General features: G+C 33.3%; 2 protein-coding genes and 1 pseudogene across 4 annotated transcripts in view; 1 reads left to right on the top strand and 2 right to left on the bottom strand.

Moving 5' to 3' along the window:
* RUNDC3B (RUN domain containing 3B) overlaps positions 1-22,996 on the bottom strand; it is a 152,265-nt gene that overhangs the window by 61,229 nt on the left and 68,040 nt on the right. For both annotated transcript variants that reach the window (XM_077766817.1, XM_077766818.1), the window contains exons 4-6: positions 20,286-20,371; positions 8,987-9,076; positions 6,448-6,528 (exon numbers count right to left, since the gene is read on the bottom strand). In XM_077766817.1, the coding sequence (XP_077622943.1) occupies positions 6,448-6,528; positions 8,987-9,076; positions 20,286-20,371 (257 nt within the window). The remainder of the gene's footprint in view (positions 1-6,447; positions 6,529-8,986; positions 9,077-20,285; positions 20,372-22,996) is intronic.
* On the bottom strand, positions 15,814-16,104 carry LOC144233757 (small ubiquitin-related modifier 2-like). Its single transcript, XM_077766790.1, has 2 exons — positions 15,953-16,104; positions 15,814-15,880 (listed from the first exon to the last, which is right to left on the bottom strand). The coding sequence occupies exons 1-2, from the start codon at positions 16,102-16,104 to the stop codon at positions 15,814-15,816; spliced, it is 219 nt and encodes a 72-aa protein (XP_077622916.1).
* Positions 18,074-22,996, top strand: part of LOC144233777 (ATP-dependent translocase ABCB1-like) — a 131,958-nt pseudogene continuing 127,035 nt past the window's right edge. The window contains exon 1 of the transcript XR_013335755.1: positions 18,074-18,132. The product of XR_013335755.1 is annotated as an ATP-dependent translocase ABCB1-like (transcript). The remainder of the gene's footprint in view (positions 18,133-22,996) is intronic.

Below are 22,996 nucleotides of genomic sequence, written 5' to 3'. Positions count from 1 at the left end.
ACTAGGGATGTAAAATACAACTTGATGACTAGAAATAACATTGCTGTATGAATATAGAAAGCTCAGAAAATAAATCCTAAAAGTGGTCATTACAAGAAGAATATTTTTTCTTTCTTTTCTTTTCTTTTTATTGTGTCTATATAAGACGGATGTTAGCTGAATCTATTGTGGTAGTCAGTCATTTCACAATGTATGTAAATCAAACCTTTATTCTGTACTCGTTAAACTTAGTGATGTATACCTATTATTTCTCAATAAAAATTGGAAAAAATTGTATAAAACTGACAAATCTTTGACAAGAATGATTTTAAAAATAAGCCAAAAAAAGCTATGAACACAAAAAGCAAAAGTTAACATAGCCATAAATGAAAAGAGACTTTAAAAGATATTAAAAGAAATCTCTGATCATCATAGGTTTTGTTTCATTTTAATAAAATATAATTTACCAAAGCTGAATCAATAACAGACAATTGGAATGATTAATAGGACTACCAATGAAATTAAATTAGTAATTTTTTTTAATTTAAAAAGTAGAAAGCAAAGAACAATAAGGAAGTTTCTTGTAAGGACAAGGAAGAAAATAAACACTTAGGTACAATGATTCCAAGGTATATATTACCTCATTAATTCTCATGATAACTCCATGAGGTATTGCTCTACTATTTAACGGATTCACTCAACAAAGGAAGACAATAAGAGAAAACTAGTTTGCTCAAGGTCACCCTAGTAAGTGAAACTGGTATTCTATTACAAAATTTTTAAACAATTTTACATTGCCTCTCAACATTTTGATGACCAATAATATTATAGCTGTCTAAAAAAGCTGAATGGCTAAGAAGGCAAATTGATGCCAGATCACGAATGGTCTGGTCTATATGTTTTGCTAAGAGTTATTTTAGGCTCTGGACAAAGAAAAGTTGATATTCACAAAGGTATCTCTTATTCTAAAGGACACAGAAGTTCTGTAATACTTTCGGTGGAAAAATGATACTTAAGAATTTCAAGAACATTCCAATATTTTAAAGAGCAAAATATTTTTAAAAGTTTTACTGTGGCAATGATACAAAAGGAAAACTAGTTTTCCTTTACCAAAAATCTACATAATGTTTTATTATTTCTAATTGTTAAAAAGAGTAAGAATTCTTATTATTCACCTTCTTTATTCCTTTACCTCTAATAATTAAGCACTTATTTTTAATAAGGATATACAAAGAAGGAAATAATGGACCATAAAATCTTCAGACTACTAACCTTTTTGAAATCTTAAAGTACCATCTGCTTCAGAGGAGTTGTTTTTTTTTTTTACAAATAGTTTATTGTCAAATTAGTTTCCACATAACACCCAGTGCTCATCCCCACAAGTGTCCTCCTTCAGAGGAGTATTTTTAATCCTGTAAAGGAGCATGACAAAAACTAGAAGATACTCATTTAATTTTCAAAGCGCCTACTTATTGTATGTCTATTCTTGTGCTAAGTATTGTTAAAGCACTGAGATTTAAGTGTGAGTCAACATAAAAGTACTTGCCTTCTTGGGGTTTACATTCTAGTAGGAGGAGATAAACAAATAATATACCACCTGTTAGATAGCAAGAGTCAGAAAATATGCAGAAAATAAGGATAAAAGAGGAATAGCATGAGTAGTATTTTACGTAGAAAGTTCAATGAAGGCTTCATCAGTAAGGGGGCATTACGCTGAGTTTTAGAGAAGAAGGGGGAAAAGACATGTAAATATCTGAGTGAGAATGCATTTGGTAGAAAGGACAAAGGCCCTAATGTACAAGTGTGCCTGGTATGCTCAAGGAAATTCAAAACGGCCAGTGTTACTGAAGCATGGTAAGTGGGAAGGCAGGTAGTAGGAGATAAGGTCAGAGAAGTACTGAAGACAAGATCAACTAAGGACTTGTCTTTTATTTTGAGTGAGATGAAAGAAGCTGCTGGAAAAATTATGAGCAGAGAATTGAAATGATCTTTCATTTCAAAAAGAAATTTGGCTGTCTATTCATAATTCACTATAGGAGTCAGAGGTGAAGGCATGAAGATTATTGCACATTTCCAGATTTAAATTAAGGAGGTAAAGGATTTGCTGGTGGATTCTATGTGGATTATGGCAGAGAAAGTTCAATGATGATACCAAAGTTTTGAGCAAAGCAGCCAGAATGACAGAACTACCATTCTTGGAATGGGAACGGCTAAAGGAAGAAAAGTTTGAGAGAGAAATTAGGAGTTCAATTTTGTACATGCTCATTTGAGGTGCTTATTACACATCCAAGTGAAGATGGCAAGTTGGCAGCTGAATATATGAGTCTAGAGTCTAGGGCAGTGTTCCAGGTAGAAGTATGATCAGGGAAAGAGTAGCATAAAGATAACATTTAAAGCCATAAAATTGGAGAGTACAGACAGAAAAGATGATCTGGGACAGATCTCTAAAATAGTCCAACACTTAGAGATTGGGGAGATGAGGAGAAATGGGGAAGGGGAGTGAGAACAGAGGAAAACTGGAAGAGCACTGTACCAAACAATGCTCGAAGAAAGTCCAGACAGACGAGGAACTGATTAACCACTGGAATTGACAATGAGACACCACTGCTGACTCTGACAAGAGCACTTTCAGGCTAAGTATTAAAGCTCAATTTGAATAGTTCAAGAGAGAATGGAGGCAAAACAAAACAAATGTTAGGAACACAGTTTTACAATGAAAAAGAGGTGACTGGGAAGTAGCTAGAAGAAACTATGGGGGAAGTTTCTCTGTACCATTTCTTAACATGGGGAAAATAACAACGTGCCTGTGTGCTGTGAGGTGTGGGAAGATATCGAAAAGAGTGAAAATCAGGCGTTGGTTAGGCATCCAACTTTTGACTTCAGCTGAGGTCATGATCTCACACTTTGTGAGTTCAAGCCCCATATCAGGCTCTGAGCAGACAGCATGGAGCCTGCTTGGGATTCTGTCTCTCTCTCTCTCTGTGCCCCTCCTCTGCTTGCTCTCTATCTCTCTCTCAAAATAAATAAAAAACAAACTAAAAATTTTTTAAAGAGAAAAGAGGGAAAATTAATGGAAAAGGACAGAACAACTGCTGGGACAAAAACCTTAACTTAAGAGACAGGATGGGATGTAGTACATAGGTCAAAGAACTTGTCTTCCAAAGCAAAATGATTACTTTATCCCTACAAGGAACATAGGAAGCAGACTAAGAAGGGCAATTTCACAGCATACATGAGTTAACGGTCTCTTTAAGTCAGCAATTCTGTTTGTAGAAATTTGGCTCTTTAAGGATATAATCATGTGTGAGTACAAAGACTTAGCTTTAAAAACACTGATGGCAACATTATACTGAAAAGTAAAAAGTTGAAGGCATCATAAGAGACTAACAATCATTAGCTACTGGACTTTCAGGCCTAAAATCTATTTATTAAGAAAATATGTTTAAAGATGTTTAAAGTTTTATCAAGCAGTGACAGAAAAACTAAGTTTTCTCACTGATACACAACCTAAAACTAAAAACCAGTTTTAAATATGAAATATATCTACGATGTTTTCGATTAGCTTCAGAAGGATAACACCAGTCCATTTACAAAGGCTAATGGCTAATAAACATTTTTAAAAGTTCAGCTTCACCAGCAATCAAAGAAATGCAAATTAAAACAACAGTAAGGGAAAAAACCCAATAGGATATTATTTTTCACTTATACAATTGGCCACACTTTTAATACTTAGTTGGCAATGGTGCGAAGCAGGCAACCTCACATATTGCCTATAGAAACTTAACTAGTATGGCCTCTGGAGGGCAATTTGATAGTGTATTTCAAAAGTTTTAATAATATATGTGCTATTTATCCCAGATATTTTACTTCCACTTTAACTTCAAGAAATCGTGGTCTATGTAAAAGATGTAGTTACAAGATTATTAACTGCAAAAGTGCGTAAGACAGTGACAACTAACTGAATGCATCCTAAAGGTCCAACAATTACTGGGTAAACATATTGTAAGATAATGAAATTCTTTTCACTTAGGGAAATGAAGCTGTGGAAGGATGGTTAATGACAAAAAAAAAAAACTTCATTATACACTATTAAGGGAAAGAAGTATTATATGTACATTATAATTCCATGTTAAAGAAAAAGTATATCTATGCATAGAAAAGGCTAAAAAGCTACCCATCAAAATGTTAATGCCTCTAGCCGCTGCTGCTTCTTAGAGGTTAAGATTTTGAGTGACTTAAGTTTTCCTCTATCTACCTGTCTTCATTTTCTAATTTTTCTATAATGAATATGTATCACTTATCAAATAAATCTGAATGGTGACACCCCCCAAACCCATTGACAGGATGTATTACTTACCAAATAAATTAAAAGCAGTAATTTTAAGGATAGAGTTTTATAGCTTCTTAAAATTAGAAACCTAATAGAGGTTTTATTAATGTGTCTAATATAGGTATATTTTATGGAAGCAACTGAATGTTAAAATATTGGTTCTTTATGACAATGAAGATTGTTTAAATCTTTCTAAAAAGAAGACCTCCATGGTCAGTAAAGCTAACTTATTTATGACAAGGTGAAACTAGTACTTCCCTTCTCATTTCAGTGTCCTTTTTATAATAAGACAGTAGAAATCCCTCACCACATGAAGCTATAGGAAGCTAGACATACACGGTAGGATTAGTGCATCAAAGAAATAAGAAGTTGCATAAAAATTTGGACAAAAAGTGGTTAAGCAAGTTGGAGGCACAGAGCATTTATCATTAAATTCATTCTGAGGGAACCAATGGAGAAAGTTCCAATATTGTATTTTTAAAAGTGTTATAGTAATTACTATAGCCTCTTATGTATGCAGAAGAAAAATTAGTATTCACATTTGTCTTTGTATTTTAAGTCACTTCCTAAATCATTAAAAATAGCCTTTCCACCTACATGTCAATGGCCAAATTCCTATGTCCAGCTGTCACCTTGCTCTTTAATTCCAGACCTGTGGCCCCCTCTGCACAAACTAGCTGTATGACTAGACAAGTTATTTAAGTTCTCTGTGTTTCAATTTTCTCATTTGTAAAATTAGAATAGTGGTGCCTATATCACTGGCTTTTGAGGATTAAATGAGTTAATAGAAGGAAAGCACTTTGAACAATCCCTGATCTACATAAGCATTTAATAATTATTATTAGTGTTTTTTTATGAATATTATTTTAGAACTAGTGTCTTCACAAAATGTCCTAAAACCCAATATATCCCAAACAGTATAATTATATGCCTGTTCAAAATCCTTGCTATATTTGTTTTTTAGATGTAATGTATTAGAATTATCCCTTTTCCCAAGTGATCAACTTACTCAAGTTAGAAATCTTGGTACCCTAAGACTGTGTTACTACTCCTTCACCACCTAAAGTATCTTCACACTTTTACCTCTCAAATAGGGACTTCTCTCACTAGATGGTGACTATCCTGGTGACAAGACTATATTATTTTTCTCAATTTCATGAAGCACTTTTACTACTGACATCTATGTATCCCTGGCAGGTAGGAAAGTTTCTTTCCTACATTAGGTCCTCAATAAATAGGTCTTCAAGAGTGTGCATGTGCGTGTGTGTGTACATACATTACATATATACATATATTACTCTCTTTCTGTTCCCCTTACAGCTCTAGCTTAATCATAACACTTTTAAAGTATCTAATCATTCTATTTAGGAAACCAATTATGTAAGCAGACCTTCAAAAAATCTATAAATATCATCTGATTAATTTTCAATGCTGATGAGACTGCAGGAAATTCTTACCTCTGATACAATACTAGCGTTAAATTGGTACAACTTTTAAAAAGTCACACTTTAAGAACCATAAAATTTTTCATTGTATTTGCCTGAAAAATTCTGTAAATTCACAGAAGAAATGAAAAGAAAACTGATTTGAAAAGCATTCATTACCCTTTCCTCTATAAGGGAAAACAATGTGAATGATGAATTATAATTTTCAACTCTCAATGGACTATTACAAAGCTATCAAAGTTATTATTATCATGATGATAGCAACAGAAATACATGCTATTTTCCAAAAACTATTTATGCTGAAATTACAACTATTAAAAAGTGTATGTACTTAAATACAACAGAGTTTGCAAATGGAGTTGGTATTTTTGAATAATTTCTGATACTAAAATAAAACCAATTTTAATCAGATGAATATATTATACAAAGACATTCAACTATAAATTAAGATGTCTTTTCTTCCTCTTCTTTTTTATTTTAGAGACAGAAAGCACATATGAGTAGGGAAGAGAGGCAGAGGGAAAGAGAGAATCTTAAGCAGGTTCCATGCTGAGCACAGAGCCCAATGTGGGCTCAATCCTACAACCCTGGGATCATGAGCCAAGCCAAAATCAAGTTGGGTATTCAACTGACTGAGCCAGCCAGTTGCCCCTGAATTAAGATTTCAATAACATATTTCAAAACATCAAATACCTCTGGGTAAACTTCAAATATGGTGTGTAGTCTATTACAGCAGGAAAGTTTCCATCCAATCCCTCTCCCTTCAGGCAGAAGCTAAGAGACAATAAATACGTCACATAATATATAAGCCTTTAAATAGATATTAAGTGTTATAAACAATCTCTTGTTAGAGACATAGGTTTCATCAAATTGTAGGTAAATTTTTTACTCACAGTTTAAATGTTACTTGTTACTAATAAACACTTTAAGAAAGGCTACATTCAATACCAATGACAAAGGACTGCACAAGTTAATACGCTCTAATAGGAGTATATCATGCAAAAGAAAAATTTTCTGAGAAATCTGTTCAAAAACTATTTATTTGACACTACCTTGGTCTTCACAGGATTTTTAAGATGCCACTAGAGGATTTTCAAATGAAGACTAGTTCACGTTTTCACACAAATTCTTAGGTGCTGCTATCTTACTCAAAGATCTAATTAGAAGATAAAGGTTTTTAAACTATATGAATAAGTGAAAGGGCCTGGGTCTTAGACCTAAAAAGAAAGTTAAAAAAAAATCCTTCTGATCTTTAGTCAATCCTTTTCGAGGCCATGGCAACAGGAAATGTGCTACTTGACTAAAGTCATACTGGGAGTCACATAAAACCAGTAAAGAAGTAATCCTTGTTTTGTATGATGGTGTAGCCAATAATAAAAAAAAAAGTGCTTAGTTTTATGGTTACTATTATTTAAAAGGTACATCTACTAGGAACATAAACAAGAACATTTATAAGATGTAGGTGGATCTTTCAAAAAACAAATTCATGAACTCCTACGTTCTGGTTTCTTTGGAAGTCTGCCTGCTGAAATTCCATTCTAATATGTTAATATCAAGGTTATGTACATAATTTTTTATGCTTGAATAAGGAGTGAGCCAAAGCGGCAATACTTTATAAAGCGCTTTCCTTCATTTACAGAAATATCACTAATGTATCTTTAAGACATTTGCTTTCAGCTGATTATACAGTATCAATGGGTTACAACAAACGAACAGTTCACGTTCTTATCCCAGATTTTCTTTTTGTACCAAAAAACAGAATTGTAAAGGATTCAGACACCTGTCATTGTAGCATGACAGGTGAAAAATTAACACACTTAGAAGGATCAAAAAGACAACTTCCATATTGCATCTATCATTTTCATATTCTAAACAATTAAGCTAATACTCTGATACTACCTTATTAAATCTTAAACAGAGGAAAGTTAGAGAAAATGAAAATATTTTGAAAAGGAAGTGATTTACTAAAAAAAAAAAAAAAAAAAGGTAACCCCAGTGGAAATGAGCAGCATTATATTTCGAGTAAAGATCTAACAGTAGATTTTCATTTAAGTTTTATACTTATTTTCTTGATTTTCTGGGATTTTTAAGTGATATTTTTCAATAAAATTATAATATTTCCATTAATCTTATGTTTGAATTGTTATAAACAAACCTTTTACTTTTGGCATAATGTAAAATCTTAGATCAATTAAAGAAATGTAGGGGCGCCTGGGTGGCTCAGTCGGTTAAGCGTCCGACTTCGGCTCAGGTCATGATCTCACGGTTTGTGGGTTCAAGCCCCACGTCAGGCTCTGTGCTGACAGCTAGCTCAGAGCCTGGAGCCTGTCTTCAGGTTCTGTGTCTCCCTGTCTCTCTGACCCTCCCCTGCTCATGCTGTCTCTATTTCTCTCTCAAAAATAAATAAAACATTAAAAAAAAAAGAAATGCAAAAAGATACTTCCATGAATGTATGAAAAATTTACATTTATATTTTTAGAACTTATACTCTTAGTCTGAAATCAATTCATCTTGTTGATGATAAAAGCAAATATTAGCAATATTTTTGATGGTCCAGATACATAATACAAACATAACATACCCAAGATATCAACCAGGACCTGTTTATTTCAACATATGAGATAATGAAAATCTTTCTGGCTTTCAATCTACTTTTAGTGCATCTCTTTTCATTAAAAGTTTTTTTTAAATGTTTTCTTTCTTTCTGAGAGAGAGACAGCTTGAGCAGAGGAGGGTCAGAGAGAGAGGGAGATACAGAATCTGAAGCAGGCCCCAGGCTCTGAGCTAGCTGTCAGCACAGAGCCTGATGCGGGGCTTGAACCCACAAACCGTGAGATCATGACCTCAGCCGAAGTCGGACGCTTAATCGACTTAGCGACCCAGGTACCCCTTCATTTTAAAGCAGTAGCTGAAAAATACTAGGAGACAAGATCCAAAAACTTCCTTCAGTGCTATAAGGGTATATAATCTTTCTGCTGTGGAGATACAGTCTAATATTTTTGCTCAAAGTATAGAACAAACACGTCAGTTAATACCTTAGCTTTGAGACAGTCTCTTTTCTGAGCGCAAACCCTGTCAGAAAGCTGATGTTATTAGCAAGGGAACAACATGAATCAAATATCGATATCCAGCTGTGTGCTTTACTTATTATAAGCAAACCAAGAATAAAAGCTAAGTAGAAACTATTATGAGATAGAATAACTTAAAAACTGAATGTATTTAGATTAAGTACCTGAAATCAATGGCATTGAGTCCAAGCAGCATGCCAGCAAGCATATTTGCTTCCTCACCCAATACAATTGCTCCATCTTCATAAAATCGCCTATAAAATGAAATGGGTAAATATATAAATTTTAAAAGCAGACTGAAGTTTCATCTATAGAAGTTACTGAGAGATCAAACTAAAGTAGAAAAAACTAAATTTTATTCATCAAAATAAAAACTATTTGGATCACCCAATTCTTGAAGATATTTAGGGGGAAAAATGCCACCATAAGAACAAACAAAAAAAAATCATTCTACGTGTTTCCACCACTTTTAAAAAGAATTTCCAAAGTGACTTTTTCAACTGGCCAAGACTGTCTACGCATTCTCCCTAATAGTGAAACAGTATGAATGTAATTTGAAAGGTGGAAAATTCATAGTCATTTATACTGGTCTAATTTTGAAACTATGTAGATATTATTGTATACAAAGAACAAACACAAACACACATTGTTTTTCTGTAAGTGCAGGAGTTATTAACTAAATGGAGAGCTAGAGAGATGTGATCATTAGTAATCCATGTTAACCTTTAACACTGTAATACTAATGGGCTAGCACGGTGTCTGAGTATGAAAAAGGAAAGTATTCATTATCTCTGACAAAATAGGATTATGAATCTACCTCTATTAATTCCTGTAAAGCTTTCTGTTTTGGTTAATGTCAGTTTTAAAATACTAAAATTTTATTTTAATATGTTTAAAATAAATATTTTGAGAACATATTATGATATGAGCCTATGGCATTTTTCCATCAAAAAAGTACAATCATTGTATTTACTTTCTTTTAAAAAATAATAATGTAGAAAAACTAGTTTATGTTCAATAACAGGGATCATTTGTTTTATCTATTTATATTACATATAGATAGTGGAGACCACTCTGTAAGATCCCACTAACTAAAAGGAATATATTTTAGTAAATGGAATTTGTCTTACACTTTTTAGTCATGAGTTTATAAAGGCTGCAAAAATTTTTTAATATGCTCATAATCCCACCACCAATTTTGAATAGTTCACAGTTTAAAAAATACTTCTATAAAAATATCCTTTGATACTTCTTTTCAAAGTCCATGAAGCAAAGGTGGAAAGATCTATCATTAGTTTCAAATTTACCATCAAGTAACATTAAGAATTAGGTTAAAATAATTTGCCCAAGCTCATGCAAATCAACTGCTCAAGGAAGAAACATAATTCTTACACTAAGTTCTATATATTTTCTATTAACTTTATCACTTCCTATAAAACAAAAATATTTAAAGAGAATTTAACCTATATTATAGTTCATAAGGAATTGTAAACAATAGAAAAGTATAAAGGAAAATATGAGACGCTCTGTCAGATACAAACATATACAAAGGGAAAACTTGCCTGGAGTAGATGTTTTCTGTTTCTTTGGAAATATGGGAATTGCTTTAATTCATTTATGTAAGAAGAGAAAAACTAAAACTCCCAGCTTAACAAAGATTAATAAAATGAATGGAAGGAATTTCCACATATTTAATTAAGGTTTTCCACAAAATGGTAAAGATATTTAAATATATTTATATATCTGAGATTTTGCCACTGCTCGAATAGCTAAAGTGGCTGTTGACAAAATATTCTAACTCCTAGAAGAGTTATCATTACAATGGCTCTAGAACCCAAATTCTATTGAACACATGCCTTAGAAAGATTTCTGGTTTTTGATAACTGGGAATCACCCATTATTCCTCTTATTTCCCTATATAAGAAAAGGTCTACTTTTTTTTTTCCATCTTGAGTCCACCATGTTTAAAAGTACATTCTAAGAGTCAGATCAAAACTATTTCTGCTTGTTTCCTAATGTCAACATTGTGTTAGGGAGTGCTGAATATACCAAAACCACACACAAATCTAACCCATTTCAGATATTTCTTAAAAGTCTAAAGAGCTCACATAATATTGTTTTGATGAGTTCTTTGGCTTAAGTTTTACTAATAATTTTTTAAGTTAACCAATATAAGTGAAACACTTGCTATATGTGAAATAATTCCACTTCAACAAAACCGTATCTGAAGTGGAATGCTGCATAGACCTCATTTATTATGACAGTTTTTACTGCAACAGAGGGGATGTTAGAACAAATGGTAGAGCAAGTGCGAGTTAACGAGCTGTCCACTGTATGCTCAACATCTTCACTATTAGTGCAAGCTAAGAAAAAAAAGTATTTTTCATAAAATACACTTCTGAGATAAAGCTTAAAAATAATTCAGTATTCAAAAAAATACTGAGTTACAGTGATCTGAACTGAAAAAGATATTTTTATCATTTAATCAAAGAAATTACTCTCATGTATTAAAGAAGAAGGTGTTAGGAAAAATTGATTTTTATTCTCTTAATCAAATCAATATATCAATAATTTTGACTAAAAATCTGATTCTTGTTATCAACCCTTTCAAAGATTTCAAAACAAAACTGTAAGCCTCTTCATTTTATCTCATGGAAAAACTAGAGCATTAATAAAGCTTGCTTATATAACCAAAATTATGGAACAAATGAGCCAAAGGTAAATCCTAAGATGACTAAATTCAATAATAGTAAGGTATACACTAAAAAAATTCCCTTTCTTTTGTTGAAAATATTTTTTCTTTTAAAGAAAATAATATGAGGACCTAACCAAAACAGTATAATAAATTCCTAAAACATATTATAAATACTGAAAGTACCAAGGTGAAAAAGATGTATTAAAACTTCAATTTAGGGGCGCCTGGGTGGCTTAGTCGGGTAAGCGTCCGACTTTCGCTTAGGTCATGATCTCGCGGTTCGTGGGTTCGAGCCCCGCGTAGGGCTCTGTGCTGACTGCTGGCTCGGAGCCTGGAGCCTGTTTCAGTCCATGACTCCCTCTCTCTCTGACCCTCCCCTGCTCACGCTGTCTCTCTCTCTCTCTCCCCTAGAAATAAATAAAACATAAATAAATAAATAAATAAATAAATAAGCAAGCATCACAGGTATAATCAGAACAATTTAAAAAAAACTTCAATTTAAAGCCTTATACATTAGATTGTATCTCTAAATCTTAGATCTTAGATCTTAGATGCAACAATCTTGTTAGAATGTTGCATGTTAGAATCAAAGGAAAATTATGAGCAATTATTGATATTACTGTAATTTGAAAGAAAAGTTTCCAATTAAAAAAAATTTTTTTTCATGTGTTTTTGAGAGAGAGAGAAAGAGAGAGAGAACAAGTAGGGGAGGAGCAGATAGAGAATTCTAAGCAGGCCCATCATTGACAGTGCAGAGCCTGATGCAGGGCTTTATCTCACAAACTGTGAGATCTTGATCTGAGCCTAAATCAGGAGTTGGACGCTTAACCCACTGAGCCACCCAGGAGCCCTGCTTCCACTTATTAGGTGTACTCTTTCCAATTATTTGTTGACTACAAAAATATTAGAAACCGGAAAAGCATTTAAAATAACACTCTAATAATAACAGTAATTTTTCTCATCATATATAATTTAACTCTCATTGAAATATATCTCTATAATTCTATCTTTGGTGTTCATTCTGTAAAACTATTGGAAGGCCCTTCAGGTATTTCAATAACAAATACCCTTTGGATGGCATTCAGGGTAAACCACCAGGGTATCTTATCAATACTATATAATACCATGCTTCAAATTTTCTTTTGAGAGTCAGAAGTTATTCTACATACTGAAATGCAATATTAAAATATGAGAAAGTTTCTCTTCTAAACCAAAGAAATTTCATTATCATATTCTTGTTCCCTTGCCCAGTTTAGTCTCTATATATGAAATTTTAAGGGAGGAAATTAGAAAAGTCTCCCTCATGGCATGCAAAATAGATTATAATATTATAAACAAATGTTACATTCCGTTCAGCCAGAATGAATCAGAATGAAAACCTGACTAAAAAGTAAATCTCCAAATATCTTGCTAAGAATGTGAGATTCATTAATTACTTTATCAACAAATACAGGATAAATTCCTACTATGTGGCAAGAACTGTGCTAGGTACAAAAGTGAAATAATGGACAACCTAAGCATGGTTCCCTCTCCATGAGGCTTACTGTCTGAGGGAGAGAACAAGCAACAAAGAAGGTAATTAGACTTGATGGTAAATAGTACAAAGCAAATAAATAGGTTGTTGAAGTAGAGAAAAATTGAAGGAGAACTCAACTCTGGGTTCCATAGGCCATATAACATTAATAATAAATGTGAACATTTACTGAGTGCCAAGCACAGTTACAAATGCTTTATACGAATAATTTTAACTTTACTAGCACATATTATGCCAGGAGGGATTAAGCACTTGTCTAAGATTCTACAGCCAGAAAGTGGTGAAACCAGGATTTGACTCCAAGAAATGTGTTTGAAGAAAAATCATTCTAATGCTTTAAGTGGGAATTAACACAATCTTTTTAACACTTAAGAAGACTGGTTGGAAGATAAATGGCTAGTAGAAGGGGACAAACTGGAAGTTCAATTAGGACACCCACAAGAGAGTGTGGAGACAACAGATAAACGAGGTATTTATAACAGCCATGGAGATTAAGGTAAATAGATCAAGATATATTTTGGAAAGAGGACTGACAAGACTTGCCGGTTAGGAATGATTATAGAGAATGAGAAAGAGAAATCAAATATGAATTTAGATTCTCACTTGATCAACCATGTAGGTAGACTGTGAGACCACTTGTTAAAAAAGGGGTAAAGAGGATTAGAGGGGAAAAAATTCTTGATCTAAACTCTCTAGGTAGAGATTTAAATGTGGTGTCAAAAGGGGTGCCTGGGTGGCTCAGTCAGTTAAGCATCAGACTTTGGCTCAAGTCATGATCTCGCGGTCCATAAGTTCGAGCCCTGCATCGGGCTCTGCTGACAGCTCAGGGCCTGGAGCCAGCTTCAGATTCTTTGTCTCACTCTCTCTGTGCCCCTCCCCCACTCATGCTCTCTCTCTCTCTCAAAAATAAATAAAAAGATTTTTAAAATTTAATAAATGTGGTGTCATGATCATACACGTGGTATTTAGAGCCATTCTAAAAATTCTATGAAGACAGAAAGGAATATGAAAAGAAAATAAAGATCACACAATACAGGGCTAAGTCAGCAGATATTGATCTTTCAAAGTTGTGAAGAGCAAAAGAAATCAAAAAGAGAAACAGAGATAGAGTCAGAAGAGCAATTACACGGGGGAAGGACAAGCCATGCAATGTTACAGAAATTAAAGACAGGTTTTTCAAGAAAGAAGAAGTATTTAACTGTTTTAGCTGGGCAATGGCATAAAGTATGGCCAAGAGAAACATCCATTTGGGAGCTTTTATGTTACTGGTACCCTTTAAAAAATTATCCTTGGTGGAATGGTGAGGGTCAAAAGCTGGACAAGAGTGGATACAACAGTGACTCTGAGGAAAGGAAGTGATGACAGTATGTATAAAATTTTTGAGAAGTGAGGTGATAAAGCAGAGCATGGAAAGGAGCAGAAGGAAATACAGGTTCAATGGAGATGTTTTTCTTTTCAGGTAGGAGATACCAGTATATGTTTCTATGCAGGTGGGAATGATCCAACAGTGGGAAAGAGACTGAGGATGAGGAACGAGAAAGGTGATAACTAAAGGAAGACAAATGGGGACAGGATCCAGAAGATGGGGGTCTCTGTCAGGAGGAGAGACATTCCAACACAATAACAACAACAACAACAAAAAACAAAGAGAATATATTTATGGTATGTTTGGTGATAGGAATAAGAGCATTCATTTATGACAGATTCAATATTCTAATGAAAGGAGGTCTTAGATTGTAATGCTAATGGAAATATTCAGTTCCCTCTAAAGAGCAACATTTATTTTTTGTTATCTTTTCAGGTATAATTGTTTTATTTTTTAAGTTTTTATTTAAATTCTAGTCAGTTAACATGTAGTGTAATATTGGTTTCAGGAGTAGATTTTAGCAATTCATTGCTTACATATAACATCCAGGGCCCATCAAAACAAGTGTCTTCCTTATAAATAACAATTTTCAAAGGGCACTCAGAATGCTTATTATTCTCAGTTCACATGGTCTATATGGATGACAGGGAAGATTATTCTTATCTTTACAAGAGAATAACGTCTGATTCATCCTTAAGATTTTTCTTACTTATTTCCAGGAATTACTGCTTGCATTGCTCTTGGACAGTAAAATGTTTTCAGAGGTTATCCATGTTGTAGCATGTATCAGTACTTCATTTTTCTTTAAACAAAAAGTTTATTTAGACAAGATGTCCAATGTGAAGGGAAAACAATCTAGGATTTATCTCTTATAGAGTAATTTATCCCTACTAAAAACTGATTACCTTACATTTAAGAGCTACATACAAAAAAGATATAAAAGTGTCCTTGATTTTACAATAAACGAAAAACAGTCAAAGTCTCTATCAAACAAGGTATGCCAGAATGTTTATGTTCTTTCTGCTGTGTTGTTAAGCAGTGAAAGCAAAATAATTTACTGGAATATAAAGAGGTGAAGGAGCAGGAGCATGGAGAATGAGCATATTTTCAGAGTCGTCATTTTTCCCCATTCCATCCTGATTTGATATCAATCAAAATTTACCACTGGATAGTTAGTACAAAAAAAGCAATATGCTAGTACAAACGCACCAATTACTGTATGTACTGTAAAGGAATGAGAAAGGGAAAAATGAAAGAAAAGAGAAAACTATCAAGTAGTACTCAGGAAGTGGTGGAACCAAACTGAGTTGTTTGCTTTTTTTTTTTTTTTTTAAACAGAGAATGTATTCTTGGTCTGTAGGAACAGAGTTCTGGAATAAAGTAGCAGGTTTCTTCTTTAGTAGACACCTTCTCTCTGCTGCTGGAAAACATCAGTTTTATCTTCATCCTCTATTTTCAACTGTGTAGGTATGTCTGTTTCACTGGCTGGCTGTCTTTCAAATGGGAATCTGATCTGCCTCACAGACAAACCCCATAGTTCACAGTAAGCTTTCATTAGTTTTCTAAGTGTTGTATGCCTCTTAATCTTACAGTGCACCACAGAAGCATCCTGCCCCACCAACTCCAAATTAATATTTCGATTATTTTTCTCAGTCTTGACTCCTTCCTTGGGCTTTTCATTGACCATGAAGAATTTCAGAGTCTCCTCAGCTGCCACTTCACAAAGGAGGTACCAGGTCCACACCAAATAAACACACACAAACAAGTACCAGTAGTGGTAGAAGCAGCACTTCATTTCTTTTTTATGACTGAATATCAGTCCACAGTATGGAATATTATTTTGATTCAGTTGGTAGGACATTTGGGTTGTTACCATTTTTTGGTTATTATGAATAATGATGCAATGAACATCTGTATATATACTTTTTGTGAACATGTTTTCAATTCTTTTGGAAATATATATACAGATTTATACACATAGATACACACACATACACACACATATATGTGTGTATCCATATATGTAGGAGTTATGTGCTGGGTCATGTGGTAAATTTATATTTAACTTTTTGAGACACTGCCAGACTGGTTTTCAAAGGGGCTGCATCATTTGTTTCTTTCTACCAATTTATGAGGATTTCAATTTTTCCAGATTCTTACCAATACTTGTTATTAGGTTTTTTGATTTTAGCCATTCTAGTGGGTGAGCATAGTATCTCATTGTGGTTTTGATTTGCAATTCCCTGATAGTTAATGGTGTTTAGTGTCTTTCATGTTTATTGGTCATTTGTGCATCTTGTCTAGAAAAATACCTATTCAGAGACTTTGCCCATTTGTAAATGTTTTGTTTTTGTTTTCATTATTAAGTTCTAAGAGTTCTTTACACACATTCTAGATACAAGTCCCTTATCAGACATTCAACTTTGCAAACATCTTCTCCCATTCTTTAGATCATCTTTTCACTTTCTTGATGATATTCTTCAAAGCAAAGTTTTTAAGTTTGATTATGCCAATTTATCTATTTTTTTCTTTTGTGGTTTGTATATTTGGTATTACATCCAGGAAATTATCCCTAATCCCAGGTCAGGAAGATTTACACGTATGTTTTCTTCTAAGAGTTTTCATGTAAGTCTGATCCGTTTCAAGTAATTTTTATATATGCTATAAGGGAGTAGTCCACAAGTAAGTTTTATTAATGCTTTTCATCTTAATTATACAAAAGAAATTACCAGATTCAGATTCTATATCTTCATTAGCTCTTGAAAGATATGGTAATTTTTCACTATTCTATCTACTTTTCTGTAAGTGGGAAAAGTATCAACTCTTTTTTCACTTTGTGACAGCTCAATTAATTTTTGAAGTTTTGTTTTATACTTCACTCCTTCTCTTACTCCTACTATAATTATCAAAAAGTTATTATTTCTTTGAACACAACTTTGGTCATAATATGATACATAAGATACAACTGTAAAGTAATAAACAGGTCTCTATAAAACTAATTTTATCTCTACTTCATATTTTCCATATTTGTTACTTCAAATTCTTACCAGAATGGTTTCAATCTTGTTTCAAGTATCACATTTGTGTTCTTTAGCTTAACTTTTCTAATTAGTTTTCAGTTTTCTGGTAGGGAGAAATTAAAACTTGGAACAAATTAATTCAGTTTCTACTTTACTTCTCTGTTTCTCAGTCTTCCCAGTAAACTACCAAAACAACCCCCCCCCTTTTTTTTTTTTTTTTTTTTTGCTTGGATTCTAGTCTCAACTCTCCATCCTCCCAACTCTGATTATTTCCCAGTAACAGCTCAACCTCTAAACCAGAAACCCTGCAAGGGTGGTTTTCAACTGCTCACTAAGACTTTCTCTACCTTAGAAAAAAAAAACACTTGAATATCTCTAATACTACAGAGCCATGTGATGTACTCCTACAAGTTAATTTACTATATTTTTCTTCCTCTACTTCTTCACCCAATCTTATCCTTGGATTTTCACAGATTAGTATTCTCAAGCTTGCCTGTCTTAGCTCATGTAGCTCCTCCTTCTGTATTGGGGTAAACACTTGCATCACCATTTTAAAGGACGTCATTACTCTTTATCTGTGAAGAGTAGAACAAGAAAAGAACACTTGATTCAGATACTCTCAAGATTCCTAAAGGATCAGAGATCATTTCTCATTGTTCTACAAGCACTTATGTCAGGGAGCATCCAGACAAAAGGTAAGATGTAACTATTCTTTCCAATAGTTTCCTCGTATTTCATAAACCTAATCTTTCAAATAGATATGTCTTGGCCAGATGTTCACAACTTTATTTATAATTAAGAAGTGTCTTTGGTTTGATTTCAGTAAGAAGAAAAAATAGCATAGTTGTGTTTTGTTTTGCTTTTAAAAAGGAAGACTTTTTGCAACTGCATTTTTTTAACTTCTAAGATAAGAATTCTGAAATAACACCCTCTGTCCTTTCCTGGAAATTAGAGCCATTATATTCACATTTAAATATTATGAGTGTTTGTATTATAGAAACATTATATATTTGCATGTATGTGTGTATAAACATTGACTAAGCCATGTTTCTGTTTCAATAATGTATGCTTATGTATTTTTACAAGAGTATTTTTATTTCATGGACTTTTTTAGAGCTAAATCATTTCTTTTTATCAGAAAAGACAGGTAACACCTAAGAATGAGGTAAAAAGCATTTCCCTTTAAATATTTGAACTACTCATTCTAAATATCTATTCAAGAACTGTTTTTACTCCACTCACGTGTCTAAGAAACAAGACTAACAACTTATATTATTAATGCTTTAATTTCTATTCATAAGACTATCATAACTTTAATTAACAACCTTGTAATAGCACAGGAGGTAATTACCATGTAAACTCGGTTTTGATTTCATTGATTTAGGATTTATAGGTTTGATCTATGAGCTTCTTATACTACTTTTATCTTCAAAAACCTTAGTATCCTCAATATTTAGTATCTTCCATAATTGAACTTATTTACTTAGCAATAATAGAAGTAACAAAATTTTCATTTCACAAAGTTCATCTCAAACGTCTAAGAATTCATCATCATTTCATTGCCCATCTTTAGAAATATCCCCAAAGAATCACACTGCAATAAAAGAATTCAGTAAGTATATATCAAACAATTGCATGACATGATGGAAACGTTAGTGATAGTAATCATTTGATTGTATATGTTTATCAAGTCAACATGTTGTACACCTTACACTGACACAATGTGTCAATTATACCTAAGTAAAGTGGGGAAAAAACAAAGCAAAAATGTACCATAATAAATGCCCAGATTTTCTCAAACTCTAAAATGCCAAATATTGCATCAGGACATGGAAAGTAAGATTCCAGATACATGATTTCTTTATATATGTGCCTAATTCTTCTATCAAATCTGGTTTATAGTTGTCACTCTTTTCTTCTCTTTCAGAAATATAACTTAAGAGGTAGTAATATGTATGGTAATTTAGAAGTGCCTAAGGCAGCGTGGTCCAATAGAATGTTCTGCATCTGTGTTGTCCACTTTGTTAGTGATTAGCTGCACATGCCTACTCAACTTCTGAAATGTGACATGGCAACTGATGAAGCAATTTGGTAATTTTACTTACTCTTAAATAATAGTAATTTACATGGTGGCATGTGATTAGTGGCCATTGTATTGAATAGCACATGTTTAGGGTATTGAAATTACTGAGCATTTTCATTTACAAATACTTTTGAAATGGAGAAAATTGGTTTCTTTAACAACAGCTATAAGCATAGAGATTAGTAGACCAGAGTTTTATAGGAATGCCTGTTTTCCTAATATGAACCTTTTTTTTTTTTTACCATTGTAAAAAAATAAAGTCCCATGGCACAGTGTGTCATCTCTTAAATGTATACAACCTAAGAAAAACAACACTGGTCTAGTCTGCCTTAAAAAGACAACTGAACAATCACTGGTTATATATTCGAACTAAAGGAAGGGAAATGAAATAAATGTAATACAGAAAAAGAAGGAATGCTATAGGAATCTGATGGTTAGATTTTTCTCAATTGGTCAGGGAAAAGTCTTGTAGAGAATGAACCTCTCTATGGAAAGAATGTATTAAAAATGTGAGAAATAGAAATGATTCAGAAAGATATTCTAGGTATAATGTGAAGCCTGAAAAGATAAACCAAAGAAGATGCATGTTTAGCTGACAAATGGCATTTTCCTGAGAAGACAGTAGATTTACCCGAGCAGTACAAAAAAGAGGAAATAAAATAGCTGAGAATTTAAGAAAGAAATGAATCTTCATTCTACTCTTATTTCTAATCTTTAGGTGATTCTTTGAAAAACATATTTGAAAAATCAAAAAGACTTTTAAACCTGGTTGTTTTGAAGTCTCTCAGAGCTGTAGAGATGTATTCAGATAAATGCTTTTCCATGAGTGCTACTCTAATCCAGGCTCTACCCTGAAAGGAAGAAGAAAGAATCAAATGTGAAAAAAAGATTACGAGTTAAAAAAATATTTTGTCCACTGTGTCATCAAAAATATAAGCACCTTAATATGTAAAGAACAATTCACTCAAAATATACATCTGATAAAGACAAAAAATATTTAAGTAGATAAGAACAGGCAAGTTTGTTTTTTTCATTTGTTTCTCTAAATATATAGGATACAGAGTATCTTATTAACTTTCTATACTCTGAAGGGACCTACCTTTTGAGTTACTCATGTCAGAGACTTTTCATAACTCTTTACTTCAAAGCCCAAATCAATATGCTAATTAAAATGAGTCCCCTTGTAAAACCTGAAGAACAGAGTCCATTCTTTAAAAAAAAAAAAAATGACCACTGTCCCACCACTTGTTTAAGAAAACTTCTCACCTATCCGTCCAAAGGGAGGTTTTAGATAACTAATAATGAACCAAATTTCATGACTCACCTTACATACAAATCATGAGTTATTGAGTTTGCACCCAGAACATTTTAAAACTACTACCAAATATTCAAACTGTAAAAAAACAAACTCACAATAAAGTTACCCAAAACCATATATTCTAGTAGAAAATAACAGAAGCAATTCTGACTCAATGTTAATATTTAATTTTACTTTTGAAAGGGGTAATATCATTCAGTAGTTGAGACTAGCCAGATTTTGTTTTTGTTTTTTATGATCCAAAGCATTTCTCTTGGACTCTTTGTTTAAAATGAAAGAATAGAAGAGGTCACATTTGTAATGAGAATTTTTTAATTCAATTGCTTTCATTTGCACTCATCCCTCTCAAAAATTTCCAGAAAATCTATTAAGATTAATGAGATAAAAAGTCAAAACAATGCAATGACAGTTGAGAATAAAGGTGACACTAATCATTATAGATGATGGCCAACCAACTGGTATGGAGGGAAAAAGCATTTTTTAAAAGTTGACTTATTTATTTTTGAGAGAAGGAGAGAGAGAGGGGGGCTGGGGAGGGGCAGAGAGAATCCAAGCAGGCTCCGCACTGTCAGCATGAGGCCTGATGCAGGGCCAAACTCACAAACCATGAGATTTGAACTCACGAATCCTGAGATCATGGCCTGACCCAAAACCAAGAGTCTGATGCTTCACCGACTGAACCACCCAGGCATCCAGGAAAAAAAAAAATACATTCTTTAGAAATGTCTATACCTCTAGTGAATTCACCAAACCTCTGGATAAGAAGGATCATAAAGGAGTCAATCTAGACAGTGGTAAAACCTGACCAACTAGAAGCAGCAGTACTGTGAAAAACAGGAATGATAGGGATGTGATTAGCATGGCACTCAATTTGCACATCAGACTCAAAACCCCTTTTAGCTTACCCAGTGGTTAGTCCATTAACCTGCTGAGTAAGCCTTGGGGAACCTACAATTAGCTGTGGCTGATCAGAAGAGAGGAAGGAAGAAACAAGCCATTGGTTAGCAGTCACAAGTTTCTCTCTTAAAATTTCCTTTGAAAGACACAGAGACTGGTAGTGGTGGTTTGAATCAAAAGGCTATGATTTCACCAGAGCAGAAGGTGGGAGGGTTGCTCTCCAGAGAAAGTTAGACACAGGAGACTGTGCTAGTGCTAGATAAGAAATGTGGGGAAAGCCCTGCTTCCTGATTTATTAATTTCAATTCATGCAAAACTGGGCTGCACCTAATTTCCTGTCCTTGTATGTTTGTGGAATTCTCTATTATATTGTGATAATACACTGTGCTACTTTTAGGTTTCTTTTCTTTCAACAAAAGAACTTTTACTAGAACAGAAGATAAACAGACTTATTAAAGTTGTTGGGGCCATAAAGTGGGAAAGCTGAAAACTAGGCTTAAAATTTTAGACTCTGTCAGTTGGATAATGGTGAACCACTGGAGGTTTTTATTTTTTTCCTCCACAGACATAAATATTCATTTCTTTGTCACTGAATTTTTTTTGAAAAGTAGTAAGTAAAAAGTAAAAAAAAATTTTATTAAAAAATTTTTTCAATGTTTTCATTTATTTTTGAGAGAAAGAGAAACAGAAAGAGCAGGGAGGGGCAGAGAGAGAGAGAGAGAGAGGGAGACACAGAATCCAAAGAAGGCTCGAGGCTCTGAGTCATCAACACAGGGACTGATGCCGGGCTCAAACCCACCAACTGTGAGATCACGACCTGAGCTGAAGTCAGATACCCAAGTGACTGAGTCACCCAGGTGCCCCAAAAGTATTCAACACTTCTTAAGGCTTGGCTTAATTAATATATGCTTGGCTCTGTTTTAAGATACATTAAGGTATGTGTATACATTAAAATACTTAATCTTCCTGAGAACTGTTTAAGTTACAATACTAGCCCTACTCTATGAGGAAACAAAAAGCAGATACATTGAGAAGATAGGAAACATCTCACCACCAAACCAACCAACCAAATTGAATTAAAATTTATACACTTTATACACTCTACCTTCCCTCCTGTTTCAGGGGATAATCTATCATCATTTAAGGGAATAAAAAGACAAATTACAGAGTAGGCAAAGATATCTCCATTATATACATCTGACAAAAGACTCTCATTTATAAAATACCAATAATTCTTACAAATCCATAATAACTCAGTTAA

The sequence above is a fragment of the Crocuta crocuta genome, unplaced genomic scaffold (assembly GCF_008692635.1).
Source record: "Crocuta crocuta isolate KB4526 unplaced genomic scaffold, BGI_CrCroc_1.0 scaffold165, whole genome shotgun sequence".
Lineage (NCBI taxonomy): Eukaryota > Metazoa > Chordata > Mammalia > Carnivora > Hyaenidae > Crocuta > Crocuta crocuta.
This window is presented reverse-complemented; position numbering and strand designations above follow the sequence as displayed.